Source organism: Ctenopharyngodon idella, chromosome 3 (assembly GCF_019924925.1).
Source record: "Ctenopharyngodon idella isolate HZGC_01 chromosome 3, HZGC01, whole genome shotgun sequence".
NCBI classification, from domain to species: Eukaryota; Metazoa; Chordata; class Actinopteri; order Cypriniformes; family Xenocyprididae; genus Ctenopharyngodon; species Ctenopharyngodon idella.
Window position 1 is genome coordinate 52,204,488 of NC_067222.1, and position 17,921 is coordinate 52,222,408.

Sequence of the window (17,921 nt, forward strand, 5' to 3'; positions counted from 1 at the left end):
GGCTCAGTAGCTTCTGCAGCACGAACACAAGCATCTGGAGTCTGCTATTGTTGTTGTTTTGTGCTGCGTCTGACTAGGGTTGACATGGTGATGACATCAACGTTTCACAAAATATACGGATAGGCTGTACACACGAAAACGCAAAGACGCCGTTTTCAGATTTATCCACTCTGGGACCCGGTTTCAAAAAATAGTGGTTTCACCTTCTGAAAACGCCGGATCTGTGTGGACGAAACGCCTATCCGATACAAAATGTGTGCGTATTCACAAAAACGCGTCTCCATGTGGACGGGGCCTAAATGAAGAGCCATTTGGGAGCCATAAGAGCCAGCTCTTCCAAGTGAGCCAAGCCAAAAGAGAGCCGGACTTCCCATCACTACACTAAACTCACGAAACTTAAACCGACCGTGCAGCACTGTCTTCCATTAAATCTCAGGCGGAAAAATATCGACTTCTCGCACAGCGATCATGCAGGTGTGGCGAGGGGGGCGTGGTTCAGCGGAGTCGGCAGCGAGAGAGAGAGTCAGGAGACGAACGGTGAGTGAGTGGGTTAAATGCAAATGACGAACACCTGTCTCTTGTTTCAGTAATTGGTGTGGAGAGAGTATATAACACCAGGAGAAACAGGAGTGGGGGAGAGAGAGACGGACTACTGACTGCTGCCCCGCTGGTGATCTACGTGTGAGAGAATTGTGAATGATTTATGACCGCTTTGTGCCTGTCTGCACCCCTTTTGTTTTGTATTTTGAGAATTAGTGCAAATAAAAGCAGTCAGTAGTCAAGCCGACCCTGTCCTCTTCCTTCCTGAATACTGAACCTTGCTACACTGGTGCCGAAACCCGGGAAGGAAGACGGAAGCCGCCGCCATGCAGTCGTCCTCCGGATCGCCATTTGCGGAGATTATTACCTCCCTCGCGGTCATGCAACAAGAACAACACCAGGCCCTGCTGGACTTGAGACAGGATCAAGAGAGGTGCTTCCAAGTCGTTGTTCAAGCCCAGCAGGAGGACTAGCGAGAGGTTCCGGAGCTGGATTGACCGGGAGGTTCGACCGGAAGCCCTGGAACCTCGAGCTGTGCCCGCCCACCTACCACTCCACAAAATGGGATCTGAGGACGACCCGGAGGTATTCATCGATCTTTTTCAGAAGACGGCCGAGCTGTCGGGCTGGCCGCGGGACCAGTGGCCGATGCGCCTGGTCCCGCTGCTCTCCGGGGAGTCCCAGATAGCGGCACAGCAGCTTCCGGTGCAGAATCTCCTGGTCTTCGACGACCTAAAAAGGGCCATCCTCCAGCGGGTCGGCCGGAGCCCTGAAGAACATCGCCAGCGGTTCCGTTCCCTGGAACTGGGCGAGTCCGGCCGACCGTTCGTGTTGGCCCAACAGCTCCGGGACTCCTGCCGCAAATGGCTGTTAACTGAGGGAAGCGACGTGGAGAAGATTGTCGATCGAGTGGTACTGGAGCAGTTCATTACTCGGCTCCCACGGAGGACAGCAGAGTGGGTCCAGTGCCACCGCCCCACGTCGCTGGACTCAGCCATCCACCTCGCGGAGGACCATATGGTGGCGTGCCCAGGGGTCGGCGAACCCCTCCCATCTGTCTCTCTCTCCCCGTCTTCCCCTTCTGTCTCTCTCTCTCGTCCTGTCCCTCTCCCCAGGTCCCGCCCACCTGTCCATCCTCGAGTCCCGCCCCGGGGGCGGGGCGGGGTTGACCAGAGCCAGTTTGGGGGTCCCAGAGCCCCGCCCAGGAGGGCAGGACTGACTTCCGCTGGACAGGACCCCGCTCCTGTTTCTCCGCTCTCTCCACGCCAATCATTTACCCCACTCCCTGCCACTGGGGCGGCGGGGAGGTCTGGGCCAGCCTGTTGGCGTTGCGGGGACCCGGAGCATTTCGTGGACAGGTGCCCAGTGATGGAGGTTGGGACAATGGTCCGGGTCCCGGACGCCCCGCAGGCTGCCCCCGGTCAAGCTGGCTGGTATCAAATACCTGTGAGTATCAAGGGGGGTACCTATCAGGCCTTGGTGGATTCAGGCTGTAACCAAACCTCGATCCATCAAAGCCTGATTTCATCCGGGGCATTGGATACAAGCCGCGTGGTTAAGGTGCGGTGTGTACACGGGGATGTGGTGGTATATCCGGTAGTGCCGGTCATTATCCAGTTCAGGGGCCAAAAGCATAGCGTTGAGGTGGCAGTTAATCCGCACCTCCGGCATCCGTTAATTTTGGGGACAAATTGGCCAGCATTTTCTGAATTATTGGGTTATTTATGCACGGATGCCTCTTGGGGGAAAAAGGCGATGGTTGGGGATGCGCAAGTACAGGCGGGAGAGACTGAACGGGGACCACTGAGTGCTGCTCCAGGGGAACAGAGTGAAATTGAGAGAATAATTCTCTCGGATCGCGATGACTTTCCCCTGGAGCAGTCTCAGGATGAGACCCTAAAACGTGCATTTGAGCAGGTCCAAACCATCGACGGTCAGCCTCTCCAGCCTGGACGGGCGCTTACTTATCCATATTTTGCAGTTATAAAAAATCGGTTGTATCGGGTGACCCAAGACACCCAGACAAAAGAAGATACAACCCAGTTGTTAGTTCCAAGGAGCCGCAGGGAAATGCTTTTCCAAGCGGCTCATTCTAATCCAATGGCTGGACACTTAGGACAGGCAACAACACTAAATCGCATCATGACCCGATTCTTTTGGCCGGGCATTCACGAGAATGTGCGCAGGTGGTGCGCGTCTTGTCGTGAATGTCAGTTGGTAAATCCACCGGCCACCCCAAAAGCGCCTTTGCGCCCCCTCCCATTAATGCAGGTCCCCTTCGAGAGAATTGGTATGGACCTCATCGGGCCATTAGAGCGATCAGCCAGGGGACATCGCTTTGCATTAGTCATTGTGGATTATGCAACTCGATATCCTGAAGCAGTGGCCCTCCGCAGCATTTCCGCGAAGAGTGTTGCGGACGCACTGTTTACTTTAATCTCCCGGGTGGGGATTCCAAAAGAAATCCTCACCGATCAAGGCACGGCGTTTATGTCACGTACTTTACGCGAACTTTACGAATTATTGGGCATTAAAACGATCCGTACCAGCGTCTTTCACCCACAAACTGACGGGCTGGTCGAACGTTTTAATCGCATGCTTAAAACCATGATTCGTAAATTCGTACAAGAAGACGCCAAAAATTGGGATAAATGGTTAGAACCCCTGTTGTTCGCTGTGCGAGAAGTCCCGCAAGCCTCCACGGGGTTTTCCCCCTTCGAGCTTCTTTACGGACGCCAGCCCCGCGGGGTACTGGATGTCCTGAGAGAAACTTGGGAGGACGGACCATCTCAGAGTAAAAACGAAATTCAGTATGTAATGGACTTGAGAACAAAACTCCACACTTTGGGGCGGCTATCAACGGAGAATTTGTTACAAGCCCAGGACAGACAGAGCCGGCTGTACAACAGGGGAACTAACTTGCGTAAATTCGCACCGGGAGAGAAAGTGCTTGTATTACTTCCAACGTCAAGCTCTAAATTATTAGCAAAGTGGCAAGGACCATTTGAGGTCACACGGCAGATTGGAGATCTCGATTATGAGGTTATACGGTCTGATAGGAGAGGGGCACGTCAGATTTATCACCTCAATCTCCTTAAAAAATGGAATGAGGCAGAGGCAGTGATGTTGGCGATGGTGATTGGTGGAGAGGATGATCTCGGGCCAGAGGCGAATACCAAACACCAATCTCTCGCACTGGCCCCCGGAGGAGATCATCTCTCGCCCTCCCAGCTCACTGACCTAACGAAATTACAAGCCGAGTTTGCGGACGTGTTCTCGCCCCTACCGGGCCGTACTAATTTGATTCAGCACCATATCGAGACAGAGCCGGGCGTGGTAGTTCGCAGCCGGCCGTACCGTTTGCCTGAACATAAGAAAAAAGTGGTTCAGGCAGAATTAGGAGCGATGCTTGACATGGGCGTAATAGAAGAATCCAACAGTAACTGGGGGAGCCCGATAGTTTTAGTTCCGAAAACGGACGGCTCGGTTCGGTTCTGTGTGGATTATCGCAAGGTGAATGCTGTGTCGAAATTCGACGCGTATCCAATGCCACGGGTGGACGAACTGCTTGATCGGCTCGGTACGGCTCGGTTTTATTCGACACTGGACTTAACAAAGGGATATTGGCAGATCCCCTTGTCTCCATTATCTAAAGAAAAGACAGCTTTCACCACGCCGTTTGGATTACACCAATTTGTTACCCTTCCGTTCGGGCTGTTCGGGGCTCCGGCTACCTTTCAGCGTCTCATGGACAGAATTTTACGGCCCCATGCTGCGTATGCTGCTGCCTATTTAGATGACATAATTATATTTAGTCATGACTGGCAGCGGCATATGCAGCATTTGAGGGCTGTCTTGAGGTCGCTGAGAGGGGCTGGGCTCACGGCCAACCCGAAGAAGTGTGCAATTGGGCGGGTGGAAGTAAGATATCTGGGCTTCCACTTGGGACATGGGCAGGTGCGTCCCCAAATTGATAAGACGGCAGCAGTTGCGACCTGTCCGCGTCCCAAGACCAAAAAGGAGGTGAGACAGTTCCTAGGGCTGGCGGGATATTATAGAAGGTTTGTACCTAATTATTCGGACCTCACCAGCCCTTTGACTGATCTCACTAAAAAGGAGGCACCAGATACGGTCCAGTGGACGGAGCCGTGCCAGCAGGCCTTTACCCAAGTGAAGGCTGCTTTATGTGGCGGGCCGTTGTTACACTCTCCTGATTTTTCTCTCCCTTTTCTGTTGCAGACAGACGCGTCGGACAGGGGGCTGGGTGCCGTCCTGTCCCAGGAGATAGAGGGGGAGGAACGGCCGGCTCCCCGGCCTGAGTCGGGCGGTGGGGGTATGTGGCGAGGGGGGCGTGGTTCAGCGGAGTCGGCAGCGAGAGAGAGAGTCAGGAGACGAACGGTGAGTGAGTGGGTTAAATGCAAATGACGAACACCTGTCTCTTGTTTCAGTAATTGGTGTGGAGAGAGTATATAACACCAGGAGAAACAGGAGTGGGGGAGAGAGAGACGGACTACTGACTGCTGCCCCGCTGGTGATCTACGTGTGAGAGAATTGTGAATGATTTATGACCGCTTTGTGCCTGTCTGCACCCCTTTTGTTTTGTATTTTGAGAATTAGTGCAAATAAAAGCAGTCAGTAGTCAAGCCGACCCTGTCCTCTTCCTTCCTGAATACTGAACCTTGCTACAGCAGGGTTTCCGCGGGACATTTAAAAGCATTAAAAGTCATTAAATGGAATTAGCGAAAATTATTCCTACAGGCATTACAGCAGAACACGAGCGATACAGAAGAGATTAAAAAGGTTTATATTGTTATAATTCATTCAATATGGTCATGAGTATCTTAATAATACTTTATGGTTGATGACGATAAATCGTTTAGAATGATGATTGCTGATTTAAGTGTGGATGCTAGCCGATTGTGAAGCTCCTCTGAATCTGAAGCGGGTGTTTATGAAACTGTAACACTCAGGATTTGGTGAGTTTATATGTATGTTATTTTTATTGAAAGATGTACTGTAACACTTTTTTGAGATTCAGTTTGTGGCGGCACAGCAGCAAAACAATATACTGGAAGAAATGCTCTTGATCTTATCTTTGTTACTGACTGGTAACAAAGGAGGAGAGAAAACAGCAGGAAACAGCAATAGAGGAGGAAGTGTCAAAAGTTGAAATCACCACAGATTATGATCCAGACCAAGACACAACCGATGAGGAACAATCCAGTGATTAGGAAGAGGACCCCTTCTCATTCTCTCTCTCGTCTTTGTTCTTCTTTTCCTCTGGGTCCCTTTCTGGAAACATGCTTTCTTTGCCTCTTATCTTCTTTGTCTCTTTCTCTCTCTCCTTCACTTCCTATCTCTCAGGTAACATTCAACATACAGCATGAGTTTGTGTCATCATTGCACCACAATTGCCACAAGTTCACCTGTGAGTGTTTACAGCAATCGTATTTTATTTGATATCACACCTTTTTATGTAGAATTGTCATTTGGAGGGTCTTTAGAATATCACCTGTTTATATAAACACCTTCTTATAAGCCAATTATAAGAACCTGCTACTATAGTAAACAGTTCCGCACATGTTCTGACTAGGGGGCGTTAATAATTAATGCATAGGCACTGATGTTAGCCAATCATAACAGTGGGCGGTTACACTGAACTCCTAAAGGGGGAAACCCCCCAAAACCAACTGTTTGAGTCAGAGGGAGAGAAACAGAGTTGAAAAAGGTCTTCACGAAAAGTGTATAACATACTTTGAATAAAATTTCTGAATGGTTGTGTAAAAAAACACCCTTTTTACCTGTCAAAACAGCTCTGTTTACAGCGTAAGTAAATTAATGCCAAATGTTTTTGAAATAAAAAGCTTGTTGAATTGCACTAATTGAAAAAAAAAATTCATTAACTGTTCTTGCATTTTAATGCATTGTATTTTTAAGGCTTGCCTATTTATGGGCTGAAATTCAACATGGTCGTATATTTCAATTCAAAATATTTCACACACATTTTCATTATTAAAAATTCAATAATTTACATTCACCTTTCAGATTTCACTTCCAAAACATTCATTCTGTTTAAAAATACAACCTATAAAATTCGACTAGCAATTTTCAGTCCATTTTATTTCGCTTTACAAATTCACTTCCACAAATTCAGTGGTTCAAATTCGGCAGAAAATTCAACATTTCACATCCGGGAACTGCAGGAAAAGCAGTAGAGTACCGATGCATGATCTCCATCTGCTGTTAGTCGTTCTCACCAGCAGGTGTCGCTAGCGGCTGTTTATGAAGACCAAAACAACAGGTCATTCATTTAATAAAACGGATTTACAGAAATAGAGCAAGCAGTAAGTGAATGTGTGATGATTATCAGGGCCAGTATAAATGCAGAAAAGCTGATAAACATAAATGCAGCTTTTGTGTCTTTATTTCAGAGTCTTTACGGTTACTTGAGCTGTCAGTAGGCTACATGTAAGCAGCTTTCTCTACAGTGAACCAGATTATAATGTTATTGCCCGATGCTGGTGTACAGATCAAACCTTAAATCTGAGGTAGACATATATTTCTCTCTGTTGTTTAATTTTCTTAACTGTATATCACAGCGCTGTGTTGTAATACTAGGTATTAGCTCATTGCATCGCATCATTGCATTAAGCTTAACAGACTAGTAAAGTGATATAAAAGACCAAACTCACACCTCATTTGTTATGTAGGTTGTACTACATAGGCTCCAAGAAAGCAGATACTGGCATAAAGATGTTTTTACGTTGAACGTTTGATATTCACAAATTTAGGGACCGTCTCTAAAGTTACGACATTCGGTATTCACATTTCTACCGTCAATAGCAGTTGAAGAGAATGATTTACAGTCACAAAACCAACTGTAAAGTGTGACATCTATAGACATAGACATCGTCTTTAATTTGAAATTTTAGACATTCCCTCACATTTACTGCTGATAATGACAGCTACGATAATTATACATGCGTCTATATATATGATAACTAATCCAAAGTATTTTCCACTCAGAATGAAAGACACAAACGATGTAGAATGATTTGAATTATTTTATTAACAGTGTATAAAAAAAACTTTACATTTATATTATTTAAAATCCTGAAAAAAAAAAAAAAAAAAAAACAGGATTAAAAAAAAAAAGAACAAAAGCAGTTTACATTCTCCCTGGGGCCAAACTTGGGTAAATTTGGTTTTATATTCGCACATTCGGACTTCCGCGTTTAAGAACGTTCTAATAATGTGCAATAAAGTACATGTTTGCAAATTCTGAACAGCGACATGATATTTACAACCAACGATTGTAACCCTACAACATTTTTCACAATCGATCAAAATGGGCAAGTATTATTTTAATGGCATACTTACTTGCGAACGTCCACTGAATGTCCAATGTAGTGTACAAAGTTATTGTAGCCTATGCGGAAGTCCGAATGTGCCAATATAAAACCAAATTTACCCAAGTGTTCGCAAGTAAGTATGCCATTAAAATAATACTTGCCCATTTAGATCGATTGTGAAAAATGTAGTAGGGTTACAATCGTTGGTTGTAAATATCATGTCGCTGTTCAGAATTTGCAAACATGTACTTTATTGCACATTATTAGAACGTTCTTAAACGCGGAAGTCCGAATGTGCGAATATAAAACCAAATTTACCCAAGTTGGGGCCAAGCGGAGATAACCTTTGATGTGCTTTTCAGCCTCTGCTTCAATTGCTGACGGAGGCACGGGATTCTTCATAGCTGCTCCTGAATGTTAAAAAGGTAAAACTAGAATAAGTTGAACAAATAAAACATTTTTTTTTTTTTACTTGCAGTCAATTAAAGATTGAATTAGATTTTATTTAGATGAATTTGGGCAAAATACGTCCCAGACTACACTCGCCATAATATTCGTGTGTCAGTATCAATTCATTTATCTTCAATTAGTCCTGACAAGCATATTTTCCGTGCTTATATAGCTAAAGAGCACATCGAGCCAATCTGACCTTTCAAAAATGACGCATTTACTTGGCAATTAAAAAAAATACATTATTTAGGTCTTTTTGTTCATATATAACCCTGCAGATCCCGTGGGCCAAGTTTCTGTCTGGGAATGCTTATGTTAATAAGATCTAATTAATATAGACATCTGATGTGCAGTTAATGCTTGTCACCTGTTTTGATGTCAATCAGCGTTTCAGGATTTAATATAGCCCACATATGGGACATAATTTTACACTTAAAACGCTTACTGTGGCTTAATGTACTAAGACATTGATATTAATAAAATATACTATGTACAGAAAAGCAGTCGAGCCCAGAATATTCACGTTAAGTGTTTTCCTTAACCTGTTACAAGGAAAAAGCTTGTAAACTAATGTAGCCGAAAGTGATATTAAAAGATCGATTTCTGCACACACCAATTTTTCTGTATAGTATGCTTTATTAGTATAGTGTTTACCAAGTTTGGTATTTTAATATCACTTAAGCATTTACATTGGGAGGAAAATGCTTAATTAAATGTGTTGCATTTTCTGTACATATTTTATTAGTATGGTGTTTACTAGGTTTGGTTTGTTAATAACACTGACTTAGTAAATTAAGCCATGTTAAGCTTTTTCAAGTTGATCACAACTTCCTGTAATAATAATAAATAAAAAAAAGAAACCATTTGTTTTGTGAAGAAAAAAAACAATATCATACTAGAGTCTACTCTGATAATTTGGCTAGTCAGATTCAGGGAATCGACTCTTTTGGAATCAACTCCCCATACTGCGCATGTGCTATTTAAAGATCATCACAATCACACGTGTGATTGATCTTCATGTCCAGCTCATTTAGTGTCTCCAGAATTGTCCTCGCAACAGCTGCAATACAGTAGGTTTATCAGGGGGAGTATCTTTATTAAACTATAAAATGAAGAATTTTACAAGGTTAGCGTTTCAATTTAACGTACGTGTACATTTGATCAGTGATGCAACTCCGTCTCAAACCAGAAGCACCTGCAAGCACTAAAAGCTCCTAAATGTCTTAAAAACAACACTTACACCATGACAACAGAACAAAGAAATTTATACAGGTTTGGAACAACTTGAGGGTGAATAAATGATAGAATTTTAGTTTTTGGGTGAACTATCACTTTTATGGATCCACTGTTTTAAACGTCTAATTTATTTTTAAACAGTCACTTATTGCCACCTAGTGGAGTACTAATGTATTCAACATTACTGAATTTGCATTTTAATCTCTCTTATGTTACTGCCTGCAATAGCAACTGCCTGTTATATATTTTATGTTTTATATTTTGTGTTATACCTAAATAGTTTGTAATTGCTTCTAATCTTTACTTATTGAAAGTGTTATTTATTTCTAGTTACTAGTTACAGCTCACTGGTTATAGCCTCAATGTGGCAAGAATAAAAGGTAAAAACATTATTCTTTAAGTATTTGCTCTTTTTTTCTCTCCATAAAAAAAAATATTGGAATCGGAACCGAGAATCGATAAGAACTGGATTCGATAAGCAGAATCGGAATCGCTAAGATTAAAACGATACCCAACCCTAGAGATGACTGAAGTGCTGTCACCAAAATACAGAAAAATAGCACAGCTCTAAATAGGCTATTAAAATTTTAAATGAGTGAAGTCTGTGGTATTATTTTCAGACCTTCAGACTTGAGAAAAGAAGAGATTGCATCTTCGGAACACTTGAAACTGTCTGTGCAGCTTCTCATGCACAATCTGCATGAAGTGCTGGAGGGAAGAACTCTGCCTTGGCAAAGTTATAAAGACCTTGGGCTGTTGGTTCTGTTCTAGCCTGAAGTGACAGGTCTGCCAGAAGGGCTGGGGGGATCTTTCGAGCTACATCAGTGGCCTCTTTGGCCACGTTCACACTGTCAGTTTTGGGGATTGACAATCGCATTTACTTACAGGTGTGAGTCTTGAAATGTCTCGTTCACACAGCAACGTACAGTAGCGTTTGGAACACTGTCTGTATGAACGTGCAACCAGAGTCAAGCCCGTATTCTCTTACTAGTAACCATAACGACAGTGACCAACGTAATATTAAAGATGGCGACGTCCATAAACTGAAAAGTATCATCACTTTTGACATGACAAGAGACTAATTGATCAGCAAGTTTATCCATTCAGACTTCATTAACCAACAGCAGCATGTAAACACACGATAGCCAGAGTTTTACCTGTTGCACACACGTGTCAGGTCCTTTGTGACGTCTCGGGCATTACACAGCATTTGAATTTGGAAAAGAAACAAAACCGACAGGAACCGCTCTGGTGGAGAACAGTGACTGGCTCTAACACCTTTAGGCTGGAACACACCAAGCCGACGCCGATGAACCAGTTGCGACGAAAGCAGACTGCAGGGTTGGCTCACGTGGGCAGCGTCTGTGTCCAAAGTTGGCCTGACACACCAAACCATTGCTCGAAAGCCGACGGCTAAGTAGCACGTCCCGTCTGCGCCTGCGTAAGATGAAATGCCTTTCCGAACCAGCAGGTGGCAGTAGCTGAACAGCCAATCAGAATGATCAGATGGACCGACGAGCTCCGACGCCGATTCAACATGTCGAATTGGCTGAAAAAAGCCGACGAGGACCAACTGCAGCCGACTGTGCGGAACACACCGAAAAAACTTAGTCGGCCGACGAACAAAAACTGCCCGACGGCCGACCGTCGGCTTGGTGTGTTCCTGCCTTTAAGATGATGCACAGCTCATATCTCTGTCGCTGTAAGTTACAGAAAGCGAAACCACACACAAAACACCTTAGAAGAGCGGCTCCCTCGCACTGTATGACGTGACAGACAACTGGTTGTCCAGTCCTGTTCCGTTCACACAGCGTGAATATTCAGAGAATGCGGTTGTGAGTCCTGAAAATTTACAGGTGTGAGTTTGGTTATGGAATGCGGTTGTCACTCCCGTAAATAACCGCACTGCATGTGAACGCAACCGTATTAAGGACTCAAATACAGGACTGACAACTGTATTCTGCTGCTGTGTGAATGTGGCCTTTGTTACTCTCCCATCTAGTTTGGTTACCAGCCTGTATTAAATAACAAAAATTACTTCAAAATGTATTTTATATCACTGTTGTCATGTGTCATGATGGACAAACACTCACGAAGAGGAGGATGCAGAACAGAAGACTTTAATGAACCATCCGGGAAACACCAACACAAATGTAGTATACTAACATAAACCATTGACTTACTACATTGACAACAACCGACCAAGACTAAGGGAGAACACAGGGAATATATACAGGAAAAACAGAGAGGCAAACGAGGCTAATTAACAAGGGACAGCTGAGACTAATAAACTCAAATCAGGGTAACCAAGGAAACAAACAAGTGGTGGGAAAACTGAACAAAGGAACATGTGACCAACCAAACAAAAGAACATAACAGGAAACAGACAAGAACCCTGACAACTGTTCTCCAATTCAAATATTGCTTAAATTTCTCAAATTACTGTATTTTTATTCTATAATTCAGATTTATACCTGCAGTTGTGGAAGCTCAATAATTTCTCCATCTCTCTGAGACTGTTAATTCTTGTACTGCTTGCTTGATAGGACCAAAACATTGTTGACTGGTTCTGCAGTATTTGGTTAGGTAAGACACCCCCTTTTTGTTCATGCAATCTGACACTGGAAGATTGAGGTGATGGCCAACACAGTGGGCAGTAATAAGTCAAGGGAAATGGTCTTTAAGCCTCTTACTCACTCCAGTTTTCTTGTCTTTAAATTAAATTCAAAAGTTAAAATGTATAACATATTTTAATAGAAGTTAGAACTATCATTTTCAAAGGTTACCGATCATAACAGAAGCACCATCACTTGCAAACGATGCAAGAGTGGCTATAGGAAGACATTTTTCTGCTGTTATGATGTTGAGTATGGTTATGGTGGCGGCATCTCCAGCCTTAAAGGATTAGTTCAATTTCAAATTAAAATTTCCTGATAATTTACTCACCCCCATGTCATCCAAGATGTCCATGTCCTTCTCTCTTCAGTCGAAAAGAAATTAAGGTTTTTGATGAAAACATTCCAGGATTTTTCTCCATATAGTGGACTTCACTGGCCTCCAAACGGTTGAAAGTCAAAATTACAGTTTCAGTGCAGCTTCAAAGCATTCTAAACGCTCTAAAAGGTCAAAGTTTGAACTAAATTGTCATATTGTGAGATTCTAGAAACATCATGTGCCCTGTCTCTCTTCATCATGTGATCTTTCTCTGTACACCCTAAAATGATGCAGCCCTCACGTCATAGTTATGAGTGAACGTATAGTCCTTTTTTGTACTTTAGTTACTGAGCTGTCAGTTTCACTTCTTATATTCTTCTTATATAATGTACCCCTGGACAATAGACTGTGTGCCATGATTTAACTGCACTTCGTGTCTGTCTAGTCATTGGTACCCAAGTATACCTGCTTTTCTTTGCTAGATCGCTCAACCTGAATAGATCTTCTCGAAATACTTGTTCTCCAAATTATTTTATCTCACACATATACAATATGATTAGTGCATAGATTAAAAGTAATGAAAATGTTACATTTTCTTTGGAAGTTAAAATGGCTTAAACACATTGTACTTGATTACAACACCAAGTTGTTTTTCAACGGAGATGTCTGTGGTCTCATCCACCATAAGGCCCCAGGCAGGTGACTTTTGCCTCGTTTCCACTGAGCAGTACAAAATCAAAAGGTTAGATACTGTTTTTTTTTTTTTCGCATATATGACACTGTGTGCTTGTTGTTAACTCCTGTCACTGCCATGCAGAATATTTGTATAGTATTTATTAGTCTTTCTGGTTGTTATTTGTGACATAATCTTGACACTCAGAGGTCGGCGGTCACGCCAGCGATACCACCTTGCTTTTTTTCTTATCAGTATGAAAGAGACTCAAAATACTCCACCAATCTTGCACATACAATTAAGGGTTATACACCATTTTAATCTGTGAAATATCTTCTTTTATTTGTGTACACTCAGAGTAAAAACAAAATGTTGTGCTTTTTGCAAAATAAAGAAAACTAACATGATGCGTTGAACGAAGTCCAACGCGATAGTTCTCAGAAAATGAACTGTAACTTAGTGAATCACAAAAAAATGAAACATTGAAATGTCAGATTTTAAATCGTGTAAGTCAAATCGAAAACAAATATTCTGTTTATGTGATCTGTATGAAAAGAGAGACATGTCAGACGTCCGTGAGTCAGCTCATTATCCGCTAATGCGCCCTCCGGCTGCAAGTATGAATTGAAAACAGAGTTTCCAGTGCTCATAGTGATGACAATAAATATTACTCCTCTGTATAGAAAATTGACATAAACATATGAGAATCCATCAGTATTTCTCTAAATGTGCATGTGCAAAATGTGAAGCTTGAGTCTTAGATCTTTTAAATGATGTATGGTTTGTCAACTGCACATTAACATTTAGGCTATATAATATAACAAATATAATAGCCTATATGAAATGCCATAGAGGTAACATGAATGTTCAGATGCCATTATAGAAAACCATTATTTGGTTAGAGACTTGAGACTTCTTTTAAAAACATTATAATAATAATAATAATAATAATGCGTCCAATCTGTAATTTAACCCTCCGGGGTCTGAGGATTTTTGGGGCCCTGGAGAAGTTTTGACATGCCCTGACATTTGTGCTTTTTTCAGTTGTTCATCAATGTATTAATGGAAAAGGTGTCATTACACTGTATTCAGCACGAACTTGGCTACCATAATATGTGAGCAACATGTATGTACATGTTTGTATTTTTGAAGGAATAACGTTTATGCATGGTTATTGAAAAAACAAAAAACTTAAGTCACTGAAATAAGGCCACAAAACTAATATTATATATGTGTTCACAAGACTTCTGCGTATTGGAGGTTGTAGACTAGAGTTTTTGCTTCAAAACGATGTAAAAATGATCCTGCCTACTCGTTCATATAAAACAATATATTGATATAAATTTTGTAAGACACTTTTTGTCAAGAAACACAGTATGCGTGGAGGCGTGAATCTTCATGAATAATGCTGTGATTCACACCTGAGAAGACAAAGACCCGCATAATGACCTGCATAATGACCCGCATAATGAGCCCTTTCAGTCAGGTGGGCTATGTGAAAAAACCCTCTGTGATCATGCTGATAACAGTATTAATGTCCACTCTTGATTAAAAAAAAAAAAAACATGATTTTTGTGATCTCATGCATGTATTATTGCATATGTGAAGAAAATTTTGCATAGGCCTGTTATAGTTTAAATTACAGTACCAGTCAAAAGAATAGATGCATTACTATTATAATGTTCTTAAAAGAAGTCTCAAGTCTCTAACCAAATAATTGTTTTCTATTTTAATATACTTTGTTAATGTGCAGTTGACAAACTATACATCATTTAAAAGATCTAAGACTCAAGCTTCACATTTTGACCTCTGTTTTACTCTTATAGTGACCGTAATTTGTTAATAGCCTATGCGTCAGGAGTTATGAATATGAAAAACCGTCGTTACCTTTGACAAAACAACATCCATCAGGGCTTTTAGCTTACAAGCATACACATTTGGAGAAATATTGATGGATTCTCATATGTTTATGTCAATTTTCTATACAGAGGAGTAATATTTATTGTCATCACTATGAGCACTGGATACTCTGATGTACTGTGTTTTCAATTCATACTTGCAGCCAGAGGGCGCTCTGTCCACATTTAGTCCACGAATGTCTCAGTGAAGAACAGGCATACCATGTGACATTCCAGGAACTAACAACAGAGGCTTCCAGAGATTGCTAACCATGGCTATAACATGCAGATAAACACTTTTGAAGATAATAAATACACGATTGCGACGATGTATACATGTATTGCCTCAGAACACTTTTGTCATTAATATGTTTATGAACAACTGAAAAAAGCACAAATGTCAGGGCATGTCAAAACTTCTCCAGGGCCCCAAAAATCCTCAGACCCCAGAGGGTTAAAAACAGCAGAGGGGTTTGCAGAATGTGGCCCATTCCTTTAAGTCTGCTTTGGTTTAGCCTGTCAGCTGTTACTGTATTCGTCACTTGCATTGAACCGGTTGTAGAGTAAAACTTTAGCATTCTTGTAGTCCATCTGCTCTCATCTCTCTCTCTCTCTCTCTTGGACTGTTTACCAAATTTTGTAGAAATTTGGGTTGTTAATGAGGTATTGTGTACTTCTTGCGAGAACAATGAAACGGTGTTGACTTTTTAATCAAGTAAAATGTTTTGAATGAAGTGTGAATAATAGTGTAACTTAAGAGAAAATTGTTGTAATAAAGATACATTGAAAATTTCTATGGTTGCTCCGATGTTTATAATTGTTTATAATAAGTTGGCTATTTTTCTATCTATTTCTATCTACTCTTTGAAATATTCACCATTTGCCCATTAATTCAACAGTTGTAAGAATTAAAGTTATCAAAGCTACTAAACAGATGCACACTGAATTGGATGCATTCTGCCATGCCAAATTATGCACGCAGCACTTTGCCCTATGCTTGCTTTTATGTTTGTGAATGTTATGTTTGTGTTGTGTGATCTGTAGGTTGCGGCTAGGTGACACATCTTAAAAAACGTTTTTTATTTTTTTTAAACGATTAGGCTATTGTATTTCCCGTGTGCAGTCAATGTCCTGGTGTGTGGGCTATGCAGTGTTTTCTCAGTGATTTTTTTTTTTTTCTTTCTCAGCAATATGCTTGTTGTGTTTCCTGGAGATTTGACGCATTTTATATACTCGGTATTGTTTCCTAATGGTTTTCTAATAAAATCAGCAACATTACTACCCAAATCCCCCGCCCCCCACTATCACATCACGATTAGACTATTGCAATTCCTTATTTGTAGGTTTGCCTAAATCCACTCTCCATCGCTTGCAATTAGTTCAAAATGCAGCGGCTAGAGGGTGCAGGGAAGAGGGACCACGTCTGTTCTGTTTACCAGTTGAATACAGAGTCAAATTTAAGGTTTTGCTTTGTTTATAAAGCCTTGCACCACAGTAAATTGTCAATCACATTCAACCATATTCTGCAGTGAGATCTCTTCGCTCATCAAACTAGTTGCTTCTCTCTGTTCCTCATTCCCTCTAAAAACCATGGCCGACCGGGCGTTAGTAACTTCGGCCCCCAAGTTGTGCAATGCACTTCCTTTTTCCGTTAGATCCTCTACCACATTATCCACATTCAAATCTAGGTTGAAGACACATCTTTTCTCGCTAGCTTATGGTGTTGCTTGAGAGATATTGGGTTTTATTTTAATGATAGAAATCCAATCTGTATTAGTATGACTTGTTGATTTTAAGGCTTTGTTTTCTCTCTCTTTCTCTTGTTTCTGCTACTGTCTGTGTCCTTTCTTTTTCTCAAATTGTACAGCACTTTGGTTTAACATTTGTTGTTTTTAAATGTGCTTTAAAAATAAACTTGACTCACACTTACAAGCTCATATTCGCCATCATACACCCACTTACTGTACTGTACATACTCACTCAAAGCGGACGGGCCGGGATTAGCGTCCTGCTTGTACATTAGAGCTTGTTCAGAAGCAAGTGAATTTCTTTCTGCATTTCACTTTTGTATTGTTTTTAAATCATGTGTGCAGCAGTTGAGTAAGAACTAATAGTTTGAGGATGGGAGGAATTTGAGGACAAGGTTGAGTGCATTAGTCTTTTTTTTTTTAGCATATCTATTAACTGGTATGATATTTCTAACAGGTTCCTGCTTAGAATCAATCCTGAAGATTCCAGATCTTCAGGATGTACTGCCAGACAGGGTGTCAGCAAGAGGACCAGCGCAGAGGAAGGTGACAGCCATCCACCCACAGGTCAACAGTTTTATTCGGTCCTTGAGTTTGAATGGAAAACTTCAAACTGAAGCCTGCACCCACCACCGACTGTTAGTGGGACACTTGTTTTTTCAGTAGTTGCTCACTCAACCCAAACCTCAAGTTTTCTTTTTTTGTGTGTGTGTTTGTTTCATTTACATTTGTGCACACTTAAAGGGATAGTTGACCCAAAAATGAAAATTCTGTCATTGTTTTTTCACCCGCAAGTTGTTCCAAACCTGTATGAATTGTTATCCTTCTGTTGAACACAAAAGAAGATATTTTAAAGACCGTTGGTAACCAGACAGCTGACGGCACACAGACTTCTATATTTTTTTTTCCTACTATGGAAGTCAATGGCTACCATCAACTGTCTGGTTACCAACATTCTTCAAAATATCTTCTTTTGTGTCCAACAGAAGGAAGAAATTCATACAGGTTTGGAACAACTTGAGTAAATGATGACAGAATTTTCATTTTTGTGTGAACTATCCCTTTAAAAGCCATTAATACCTGTAAATTG

General features: G+C 41.8%; 1 protein-coding gene across 1 annotated transcript; it reads left to right on the plus strand.

Moving 5' to 3' along the window:
- The first annotated feature begins 1,017 nt into the window (after positions 1 to 1,017).
- On the plus strand, positions 1,018 to 5,560 carry LOC127507919 (zinc finger and SCAN domain-containing protein 29-like). The gene is made up of 3 exons (XM_051885352.1): positions 1,018 to 1,986; positions 4,780 to 4,873; positions 5,550 to 5,560. The coding sequence occupies exons 1-3, from the start codon at positions 1,102 to 1,104 to the stop codon at positions 5,558 to 5,560; spliced, it is 990 nt and encodes a 329-aa protein (XP_051741312.1). The 5' UTR covers positions 1,018 to 1,101.
- The last annotated feature ends 12,361 nt before the right edge of the window (positions 5,561 to 17,921 follow it).

Excerpts from the sequence above, each read along its gene's own strand:
- LOC127507919 (XM_051885352.1), top strand. The coding sequence starts at position 1,102 with ATGGGATCTGAGGACGACCCGGAGGTATTCATCGATCTTTTTCAGAAG. Across the intron at positions 1,987-4,779 it reads CTGGCTGGTATCAAATACCT|ACAGACGCGTCGGACAGGGG; the intron begins GTGAGTATCAAG and ends TTTCTGTTGCAG.